Source organism: Pagrus pagrus (genome assembly GCF_965226575.1).
Source record: "Pagrus pagrus genome assembly, chromosome: 10".
Classification (NCBI taxonomy): domain Eukaryota; kingdom Metazoa; phylum Chordata; class Actinopteri; order Spariformes; family Sparidae; genus Pagrus; species Pagrus pagrus.
Window position 1 is genome coordinate 21,707,193 of NC_140194.1, and position 11,431 is coordinate 21,718,623.

General features: G+C 42.3%; 1 protein-coding gene across 4 annotated transcripts; it reads right to left on the reverse strand.

The window, feature by feature from the left end:
* Nucleotides 1–2,627: 2,627 nt before the first annotated feature.
* gtse1 (G-2 and S-phase expressed 1) lies at nucleotides 2,628–11,033 on the reverse strand. Of its 4 annotated transcripts, none has more exons than XM_084364292.1 (12): nucleotides 10,925–11,033; nucleotides 10,590–10,659; nucleotides 10,429–10,486; nucleotides 7,446–8,274; nucleotides 7,147–7,308; nucleotides 6,880–7,015; nucleotides 6,244–6,642; nucleotides 5,273–5,321; nucleotides 4,354–4,584; nucleotides 4,017–4,245; nucleotides 3,155–3,271; nucleotides 2,628–2,968 (listed from the first exon to the last, which is right to left on the reverse strand). In XM_084364292.1, the coding sequence occupies exons 2-12, from the start codon at nucleotides 10,609–10,611 to the stop codon at nucleotides 2,882–2,884; spliced, it is 2,319 nt and encodes a 772-aa protein (XP_084220418.1). In that variant the 5' UTR covers nucleotides 10,612–10,659; nucleotides 10,925–11,033; the 3' UTR covers nucleotides 2,628–2,881. The 4 variants fall into 4 exon arrangements, with proteins under 4 accessions (XP_084220418.1, XP_084220415.1, XP_084220416.1 ...); XM_084364289.1 differs by having other exon boundaries at nucleotides 2,628–2,971; XM_084364290.1 differs by having other exon boundaries at nucleotides 2,628–2,971; nucleotides 10,590–10,629; nucleotides 10,925–11,027.
* Between the last annotated feature and the right edge of the window lie 398 nt (nucleotides 11,034–11,431).

Consider the following 11,431-nt stretch of genomic DNA (forward strand, 5'->3'; position numbering starts at 1 on the left):
ATATGGACATCATACCAGCGTCTGACTACAGTTTTAATGTCTGTATCTGTCACAGACATGAAGAGAGCGCACACAACAGGAAGTTTATTTCCTGTGCACTCTTTCGCTTTTACTCCGTCTCGTTACCCGTGTTATTTTAACCTGTTGGCTGTGGTTTCCTGCTTGCATGTCAGTTAAAATGTTATTAGTTATAAGTAATAGGGTAGTTGTAAGCCTTTGGTTTATTGTGTCACAGTTTATGTTTGTTAAAGTTTGTAAGGGTCGCCCAAGTCTACCTTGATGTGTGGTAATTATGGTGATTAACATGTTTTGTGTTTAGTCTTGTGCCGTAATTGTAATTGCCATCATTGGTTAGATTTATCAGGAGCCTAAGAACACGGATCATTAATCTGGACTGGTATTATTATTGTTTTTTACTCTGTTTGTTTATTTTCTGTCAAATGTGATAAATGGGGGAGAGAGGAAAGGTCGCGAGAGAGATGACGCGCGCGGCAGGTGGAGACGGTCGGAGTTTGGAGGACGTGGCCAGCAGGATTGCTCAGTGGATCTGCACAGGAGAAATCTGAAGGAAACCGAAAAAGGATTAAAAGACCACTGGATTAGGCTGCTGCATGCCCGCGGTCCGGTTGCCAAACGGTGCTGGGTGACTTTACGTGGGTTCGCTTCTTTTTGGCATTAAGACTTACGGCGGCACGCCACGTTTCCACCTGTCAAATGATTTATTTATTTTATTTTATTACAATACTTTCCTTTCAGGAATAATTCTTTCTTTCTTTTCGTTTCTTTATAATTTATTCAGACATTATCGTAGGTGTAAGGGAGAGATTTGATGTTAAATTTTGGGGGTTAAATTTATCAGGTCCGCCCTTTCCCTTAAAATTTGGTTTGTACTTTTCCTTTGTGAGTTAATAATTGAGGGAGATTGTTACAAGTTTACATCAGTGATAAAGTTTTATATATATATATATATATATATATATATATATATATATATATATAGCTACATATATTAATTTCACTGAACTTAATATTAATACTTAACTTTACTGCTTTTTGCAGTCGGGTCAGACTGAATTGAATTGCAATGACGATAAAGTTGAATGAATCTCATGTATTTTCATTATTAGTCTATTAGTCTTATGTATAGCACACACCAAGCATCGGTTTTTTAATAAAATGTAACATCCAGTGGTCACATATACGTTTCTTCTCTCCTCAGATGCACTTTTAAAATATTTCACCACCACCCCCAGTGACACAGCATCAGATGCTCCTGTCTCCTCTACCTGAGCACAGCAGAGTGACAAAGCATCAGGTGCACAATGTTAATCATTGTAAATAGTGGTAAATCAAGAGGTCTCTGATTTTTTTCTTTGCAACACTGTGTGCAATAGTTAGTGTGCGTTACGTCTGCACTGGTTTCATTCTTTAATATGTTTTTGCAATGCCTTAATTATGTTGTATTTTTAATTTATCACTTGTTTCTTTCTTCAGTTTTTATTTGGTGTGATATTTTTGACTTAAAAGAAATAAAATCTTGAATACATACATGCAGTTTCTGTGTGAGTGTATGAAAATTGATTGTGAAATCGACTGCGATGCAGGGGGGCGCCAGCTGAAATCTTGCCTATAGGGCACCAAATTGGTCAGGGCCGGCACTGAGTGTCAGTCTGATACTGGAGGTTCTTAAAGAGAAAAGGATATAATCTGTTTGCTTGTACCTGCTCCACACTTCATTAGATCTGTCAGTAAGAATGACGAAAAAAGTGCAGTTAACCTGCAGTGAACCTGCTGCATCAGGGGGTTCTCCAACACCACAACAGCTGTCATGATGCACAGATGTGGCTATTTATATTGACCGCACCATCAACTAATCACATGTTCCAATAAACCATCGTCAGTAAAATCTCATTCATTATCATGTAAGATTATAATTATAGCTCAAAATATTTGTATTATTATGGCATTAATAAAGGTTATTATGCAGACGATTGTGACCTCATAGTCAGTACAATAACTCAGTGAAACCCCTTCCTGATCAGGTTAGAGTGGGTCTTTTAACACACATATTGATTCAAGGGAAATAATTAATTGTAGTTTATGTAAAGCATTAGCAAAAGCACAATTTGTGGTTGCTATCTTGCAACACCATGCATGCTGTTGTTGCAAGCATGGAGCCGAAGAACGGGCGGGGGGCGATGCAATGACTCATGGAGGGTTGCTGAAGGGGTCCCGTCACATGCAAATTGAAACGGTATTGATAATCCAAGTTATTGTGATTAATCTGTGGCGCTTGTCTTGACATTTTACAATGCACGCTACAAAATACCAATGAGTGAAATGTTTTTCTTTCTTTCTCTCACCTTCCATTTCATATCTATTTTATTTTCCTGCAACTTCCTCTGGTGAACTGTGTGAACACTGCTCAGATGTTTAATAGGTTAATGGTATATGCATGGTTTTTGTGTGTATAACCTGGTTAGCTGCAGCCTCACCATTCTGCTCTCTCCTACATTTTAGCCTGGCTAATAATCTTAATGAACTGTTACATGTTCAGAAATATTTATGAAAAATCAGGTTTCTGTGTTGGTGGACTGAGCAGCACATCAGCACACAGCAGCAGAGTGTTTACAGTAGTGACATTAACAACATTTATTCAGACATCAATAAGAGCAGCACGACGGAAACAAATAAAAGTACAATCGGGTGCAGAAAAACTTCAGCAACCTTTGAATATTTTCATCATTTAAATCACAATACTTCAGTGAAGACTTCACTGATAAAAACTCTGTTAATTGGATTATTATTATAGTTTCTGAAGACAGAAATCTGCCGAGTCCAGTTTAGTGCCGACACCATCAGATCCAGGTCTCCAGGAGAATCAGAAGGACAGGTTGATGAGTGGAGCGTTGTTCTCCCTTTTGTCTTCTGGACTCCACTTGATGAGTGGAGAGCTCAGGTCGATCAGCTGCTGGAGCAAAACAAACAGGTTTTATTTAAAGATCCCCTGCAGACAAATCAAAATAATTCCAATCTGTGGATATAACCAGGTGAGGTGGGGCCTGGTTTTAGCCCAAAATAGCTGCCCGGGAGAAAATGTCACGATGGCCATCGAGTGGCAAGACTGGCCTATAAGGACCCTGGTGTCAGTTACCTGGGTTGTGGTGCAGGACTTGTTGCTGGTCCGGATCAGGTCGGGGGTGTTGGTCAAGTCGATGAGCAGTTTCTCTTGAGGCTGCAGAGTCGGAGCTGGAAGATCCAACAGGAGAACCTGAGGAGAGAAGAGAAGAGAGAGAGCGTCAGAGTGATGAAGACCTGTGGGTTTCTCCTGAAGGAAGCAGCCGATCAGATTGAACCGAGGATGAGGATGAAGCTCGTCACGACTCAGTTCATGAACATGTACCTTCAGTCTGTGACAGCAGAATGAGTTCTGTGTTCTGTGAGTAAATATTGTAGGGGTTTTCCATAAAACGTATATAACTGCAATACTGCAGCCAGCCACCATGTGACAATCAAGATGTTATGGCTTCATTCTAGTCCATAACACTCAAAAAAAAAAAAAAAAGTAGAATATTGGATCTGATAATTCACCAGGCAGATAATCGATAGACTCATACACAGTATATGGTAGTGAAAGTTCTTACTTAAGTACATTTAATATCAGATACTTTCAACCTTTGTTGTACTATTTGTATGGGTAATATTTTAACATGATATCTTATGGATACTTTATACAACACAGTCATTTTCTGGAAACTCAATTGAAAAACAGTTACTTCCCATGTTTTTTATCCATTGAATTAAATATCTGACAACTCCTGAACGCAAACTGTTGTTGACAGATCAGAATCAGAATCAGAATTCCTTTATTAGTCCCGCAAACGGGGAAATTTGTGCGTCACAGCAGCCAAAGGACAGTTCAATATAACAATAAACAATAACAATAGTAAAAAAAATGATAGTTGATAGAAAGCGATCAAGTCAAATGTACAGCTGGTGATCATGTGACCTCTGACCTCCTGTGTCTTGTTGTTGCTCTCCTCTGTAGTTTCCAGTTCGATCAGGTTTTTGTTAGGCTGTGATTCGCCCTGACTCAGCGCTTCATTACCAGTGCTTTCTGATTGGTCGGGCTGTGGAGGGCTGGAGGGCGGGGCAGCAGGGGACACCTCCTCCTCCTCCAGGCAGAAGGGCTGGATTTCAGGAGCATCAACAGGCTCCGCCTCCTGTGTGCCTGTGGGGGCAGGGCTACACAGAAACAACAACAAAGTGAGACCTCTGCATGTGTTGTCATGGTAACAGAAAGGTGATTTGACGCAGTAGGACCACAGCCCCTTAGATGTCAAGGGTGCTCACCTGCAGCTTCTCTCCCTTTTCGCAGAGGTGGGACAGGGGGCGGAGTCAGAGTCAGAGGTGGGTGGTGGTCTTGTGTGGCGATTCTGATTTGTCGGTGTGGCGACAGGGATGGCTGACATCCTGCGCCTCATGGGGGTGGGGAGGGCGGAGGGACGATGCGCCTTCACCTGCAGCGACCTGCAGCTGCCAGCAGAGGGCGTCAGAGGACCAGCAGAGGGCTTCTGAGGAAGACTACAGGGGAGGAAGGTGTTTATTGATGACATCACTGATCTGACAGAAAAGTAGTAGACCCAACAAAACCAAATGTCAGACTTCAGATGCAGCACAGAGCAACAGGACAGATGCTGCAGATGTTTCTTCTTTTTTTGAAAAAAACCTGGATGACACATTTACTATCTAGAAATATTCCTCAGTACTTAAAGTTCCCTCCAGTCTCACCTGGCTGTCATTGATTATGATGAGTTGGTCAGTTTTACCAGCTTTAAAGCTTCCAGGGGAGTTTTCTTGTCCCCAAAGTTTTGTTTACATTTAATGCATCTCAGCAAAACACTTTGGGTCTTGTGTAAGAACATCATCATATCCCTACTCTAAACCTGTCATTCTTTTTTCCATGACACTTTCCAGGTGACCTCTTTAATCACACAAACTTGCTGTATTTCAACCAGTTTAAATGCCACCTGTTCAGACGTACAAAAAAAACTTGTAAGACTTGCGAACTCATATGTGGCTGCCTGTTTTCTGTTGTTGGGCATGTTTCATTTACAGAAGTTATGACTTGTAAAAAAATAGATTTGTTAGTAGATTTTTTCCCTGAAGTCCTGAACAATTTCATTAGTGTTAGTTTCATACACGTGAATAAGTTAAATGTACAGTTGACTACATGTGCACTATGTTGGTGGTGTAGTGTGATGTCATCTACCTTTCCACGCTGCTCACTGACTTCAATCTCTTTGGCTTCAGTGAGATATCTGGAGACAAAACACAAAAACAGACGGAGACAGACAGACAGGTGTATCAGAGAATCAAATATAGAAACTGAAGGCTTGTCTTAGTTTGAACCACAATATTTAAATACTGATCAGTTCAGTCCTGATGACGAAGTCTTTCCTTTAGGTCCTAAAACTTTTAAATTAAGTTTGTCCTTATTTACCACACTGACCATCATCTTTGCTGTAAAATGGAAGTAGCAGCTATGACTATAGTATTTGTGGTGCAGCTGATTATTGGCTGCTGTGACTGAGTTCAGGCTTCAGGAACAGAAATCATATTTTTGTCTCTGGAGTTTGGTCTGATGTTTTTAAACTGATTGAAAGACTTCAAATCTGGGAACCCACTGGCTATCATCTGATGACGCTTAAGCCTCTGGGCACGGTTTAGGTTTCAGGGCTTCTGGTGGAGCCAAGGGATATCAAGATAACAGATATTCGGACCAAGACTTCCTCCTCCGTGTGCTGCTCATCGTTTACAGTCCGATTAGCAATCTTGGAACCTGTTGACAATCAACAATTTAGCTAATATCTCTCTATCTAAATGTAGATACATTTCAAAAAGCTAAGTCGCTGATGGGTTCAGAGATTGCTTTTCAGCCAATGCCTTGGGTCTCTTTTGCTCTCCACATGAGCTGTATACCTGCATGTAACCTAAACCCACTCAAACATGATTGATATTGATCAATGCTCCTCAGACTACAAACGGAAACCAAAAGACTATCTACAGATTCGATATTCATATCCAGATATCTGTTTATAGAGATTAAAGGAATCCAAATCGTGCCATTCTCTAAACACAAACAGATTTCTCAATGAACTCCAGGATAAAACAAACTGATGTAAACTCATGTGATTAACAGACATTAAACTGACAGCTTCGTCATCATCATCATCATCTTACCGTCTACGGGAGGAACTCCTCTGACCCCTCCACTGGGTGTCGGTGGGACCAGGGCCTCCGGTTTAGATCTGGTCTTCAGTCCGCTCTGCGGTCGGACTGAGGCAGTGGAGGGGATCGAGGCGGTCCTCTCCAAAACTCTCTTGGCGGGCGTCACCTGAAGAGGCGTGGTCTCAGCTCTCTTTAGCGGTGTGGACCTTGTGGCTTTGATGCATTCTGCCTCACGTGGCTTCTTGGCCTGGACAGACAGCGAGCGGCGTCCGGCGGTGGAGGACGCTGGCTCTGCAGTAGAGTAGATGGTAGAACGACGCGGCCTGCTGTTGTTCGCTGGTCTGCTGATGCTGCTGGGGGCGAGGCCAGTGGAGCTGCTCATACTCCGGTTTAAAGAAGAGTTCAGTTTACCTGAGGGGAGACACAACACCTGTACTGCTGCACGTTCTGATTGGATGATGAGAGCAGGAGGTACTGGGGCAGTTAACTGGTTAGTGTCCAGTCAGCTGGTTAGTTACAGTTACAGAGCTTCTGTAAGAGTTTGACTTGTTTGCAGCAGAGGGGATGGATAACTGTTAGTTTGTAAGCTGATGTAGCTCTACTCTGTCACACTGACTGGTAACTGTTAGCTTTTAGTAGTTAGCATACCTTTAGCGGGGGAGATAGATAGACTGGAGTTGAAGCTGGACACCGAGGACGAAGATGAGGACGTGTTCTTCCTGTCTGTCACCCTCCTGCTCTGAAGGGGCGGAGCTTTCACACCTGACAGGTTCCTCACAACACTCTGACGGAGAAAACACTATCAGCTATCTTCACACCATGTCAGGATGTGATGACATATACATAAATACATAATCAAGATAATCGCATGTCCATGATAAATCAAGCAGAATCAGTTTTAAACAGCTGTGTTACCTTGGTGGGCGGAACCAGCGCGCGTTTTCCCAGCAGACTGGAGTTGAGCGAAGAGTCGCTGATGTCAGACGCCACGCTCGCCGAATCAGAGAGCAGATCCTCACTTGATTCTGCCCTGCTGGAGGAGCGAGATGACGGGCTACGCCTCCAACCCCCCACTGCCTGAAACAGAGAATAAAAGAGCTGACATCAACTTATCTGTATTCATCTAGTGGTAGTACTGGTCGCCAGTTAACTCTAAGGGGTCACAGATGATCAGTGTCTTTTTTTTGAAAAGTAAAAACAAACTCTTTCCCTACTTTGCTTGGCGGTTGTAGTCTAGTTTTCTCCACTCTGCTCTTGCTGGCTGAACAGGAAGTTGTTGGGGCAGCCGGTTTGCTCGGCAGCACAACGCCCAGTGTGGCTTTCCCTCGCAGCCCCGTCCTCGGCTGAGCTTTGGCCGTGGCCACAGGGCTGGAGGTGCTGAGTCTGGTGGATGGAGCAGGATGGGTGAATAAACTTGTGTTGGCAGAGGCATGCCGGGTGGATGAAGCTGCGCTGGCGGGGCGGGTGGATGAAGCAGCGCTGGTGGCGCGGGTGGATGAAGCAGCGCTGGTGGCGCGGGTGGATGAAGCAGCGCTGGCAGTGCGGGTGGATGAAGTGGCGCTGGTAGAGCGGGTTGATGAGGCTGCCCTGGCAGGGCGGGTGGATGAGGCTGCGCCGATGCTGCTTCCTCTCAGCAGGCGGCGCTGGACAGCGGGAGGCAGCTGCTTCATGGGACTGTCCTGGACACAGAAGGTCTCGCGTTTGATGGGACTGAGCGCACTGGCAGTTTGACCAAGCACACCCAGTTTAGCCTCAACGTCCTGCACGAACTCCTCCCTGTCGGTTGTGGTGTCAGTGTTCATGTTGGTGGTCTTATCGCCCTCGCTGTGTGGCCGGCTCGGTTCGCTGCCCTGCAGCTGGTCGGCTAGTCTGTGGGCTTCCTGACACACAGCCTCCAGCTGATCCCCAGACAGCGGGCTCCAGCTCCCCAATGTGCCAGTCCGGCTGTCCTCAAGCCGGGTTGCCACTTTAACAGAGACACACCTCTCTGTATGGCTGACTGGACCCACGAACACCTCATCTTCATCTTCATCACCTTTGGAGCTGCAGAGCAGAGAGACACATCACTGACATCACAGCTGAGAGAGGGACACAAAGAGCTAAAGAAAGATGAACAAGACAACCACAAAACTGAGCTCAATCTTTTTTTTTAATTCTTATTCACATTCTAATGTTTTTAATAAGATAAGATTTGTCAACTGAAACAGAAAGATTTAACAAATATTCATGAAATCTTACATTAAATTCTTCCATGTATGAGTACCAGTAGTTCACCAGCAGATGTCACCATTTAGATTTTTCAAAACAATAAAACTTTCCTTCATAATGGTAATATAACATGAACAACACATGTAATGTAGACCTAATCTCTGTATCATTTATTTATCAGTTCTTCAAGATAGATACTCTGAGATTAACAGGGACCTGATATCATATATTAAATAATATAATGTGCCAACAGTCTTTAGATAGCCATTGCCACTTAAACTTGCAAAGAGACAGCAACAGGTTTAATCAGAGGTTTGTTTTCCCAAGATCTCTCTGGAGCTGTCTCAACACCATCTGAAATTTAATAACACTTTTCCAGCTTTGAGCATCTCCTCTGTTACCTTTGTGCACTTCATTGTAGGGCAGCAGTGTCCATTAAGGTCACACACACACAGCAAATGTTGTGCATGAGGTTTTTCTTAGTGTCCGTTTGTCCCAGTTATGTACATGATTTATGGAGCGGGGAAGTGAGATCTGATCACAAGTGGTCACTCTAGATGCTTGTTAAAGCCATGTGTGAACTGACAAACTTAGCGACGTCCATTCCTGATTGATATTGAAAAGAACCAGTGTCATTTTTAAATTGTTCTGCAATATATATCGCAGTATAAAAAGAACACAGGATTTTCCTCCAGATAAAATCTAATTTGGAAAGAATAATTCATTACAGAATGATTGGGGTGATTTTTTAGGGGTGTGTTTTGTCAAACAACCAAAGCCGGCCCTGCTTTGTTTGATAAACATAATCTGGAATGATTTGATGGTTCGATGTGCATACAGAGCCTACATGTCGATTACAAGCAACAAAGTTCCATAGAAACAAGCCTTCCTTGAGGGGAATAAGGTCCCGAAAACACTGTTTGAAGCGAGACAGCTAGCTATTTAGAAGGGTCATACGAATATAAACAAAGAATGTATGAAATTGTGTTTTCATTTGAGGAAAGTTTGTTTATTCAATTTATTCAATCGTGAATTTGTTGACTCTGTTGTGGCATCAGCCATTGTCTATGGAGTGGTCTGCTGGGGCAGCAGCATCACAACTGCTGACAGGAAGTGACTAGACAAACTGATCAAGAAGGCCAGCTCTGTGTTGGGATGCCCCCTCGACTCAGTGCAGGTGGTGGCAGAAGGAGGATACCCAAGCTATTATCCCTGATGGAGAACAGCTCCCACCCTATACAGGGCACTGGAGCGCTCCTTCGGAACCGGACACACACCAAACCAACTTCAAACTGTGCAATAGTGTAAATATTTTTGGAGTTTTTTGTTTTCTATTTAAATTGTTTCTACTGCTTTTTCACTTATATTTTCTATATCTTTTTACTTATTTATTACAACAGTTTTTCATTAATGCTCTCTATTTTTGCTATCCACTTTGCTGCTGTAATATTGCAATTTTCCCCATTGTGGGACTAATAAAGGATTATCTTAAATATCTTATCTTGCATTTTTCAGTGAAGATTTTCTCTTCTTCCCCAAAACAGAGTGCACCTTTTAATATGATTTATTGTGTAATATTAGACAGACATCTCTTGTAGAAGTTGTTGCTTGTCATGTTTATGTTCATTTGCCTCACTTGATATATGTTATGCAACTTAAACGATATATTGTGCAGCCCTATTTCATTGTTTTATTCTTTTCAGATTTAAAATATGTGTTTATAGATTTTGTGAATTTAGCTTGGGGGTGTGTGACAAAGATGAAATTGATTTTGGCAGCCAAAATTCAATTTAGAGATTTTAAGAAGAAGATAAAGCTGCAGAAGTTAAACATTGTTGGTGTTAATAGAAATGTATTCAGAAGCAGTCTGTTAATGATGCCTTCACGTGACAGTAGTAGCTTCTAATTATGACTATAAAATGATATCAGCACTGGTGATTGTGGCCCTGGTGATACTTCCGCAGTTTAACAGAAACATGCGTTTCCTACCTGGCAGGTGACAGAGTAACATCGAAGTCAAACTTCTCATCAGTCAGGAAGAACAGATCTGTTCAGGGACATTGTGCATGAAACGGTTAATATAACACATGAACGTGGCACTCAGTGTGTATAAATGCTGGCTCAGGGTCAGTGGGTGTTAGCTAACTTACCGCTGTTAGCTCGACACTCCATCCCGCTGTTGCTTCTTCTCTGAGGGAAACAGATTGATCCGGTTCAGACCTGCAGCAGCACATTCAGCTCTGACATTAAACTATAACGACAACATTTCACACAAACACTGGCAAACAACGGAAAGAGGGAATTTAAACGTGAACGTCAATCGCCATGCTAACTTTAACGTTAGCCTGCTAGCCCTTCAGTTCGACAGCTAGCTCGCTTAAATAAAACGTTAACAGATAAGAGCTTTAAACGTGAAGTTTGGATCATTCAGCGGCTCACAGGACTCACACAGAGTGGCTGTCTAATTAAAGCAAAAACTACAAACCTCAAGTTCCTCTGAAAACTCACGAATATACTTTTCTGCTCCGCATTCAAACTGCGTCAAGAAAAACACACATAAGCACACAAACAATTCAAATCTCCTGCACTGCGGGTCACGCGACTCAGACGGAGTCAGCCATTGGTTGAACTGTATGACGTAGGAGAGTAGGCAGAGTTGTGGGGATTGTAGTCCAATAAGTGGACACTGGTTTCCGGGTTAAAAAAACTTCACATCCTTTTGAATTAAAAGTTTGTTTTTCGAAAAAACTCAAATCGAATCTGAAAAAATAAATAAAATAAACTTTCAAATGAATAAATAATAATTAATGTATAGAACACTGATTGACTCATTTGATTGATTGATTTTTAGTCACAAAAAAGTGTAAAAAGTTCAATATAGCCGTTGGTTTTTCTTTTTTTTAATGTTTAGCAAGTGAAGAAGATAAATAAAATATATTTCTATATTAGGATAGACTAAAGAAAGGAGAAAGAAAAGACACAAAAGAAAGAC

What these genes read in the sequence shown, in the direction of transcription:
- gtse1 (XM_084364289.1), bottom strand. Translation starts at nt 10,611, where the DNA reads ATGGAGTGTCGAGCTAACAGCG. An exon ending in AAAAGGGAGAGAAGCTGCAG is followed by an intron (nt 4,246 to 4,353) that starts GTGAGCACCCTT and finishes GTTTCTGTGTAG; the next exon opens with CCCTGCCCCCACAGGCACAC. An exon ending in GCAACAACAAGACACAGGAG is followed by an intron (nt 3,272 to 4,016) that starts GTCAGAGGTCAC and finishes TTCTCTCCTCAG; the next exon opens with GTTCTCCTGTTGGATCTTCC.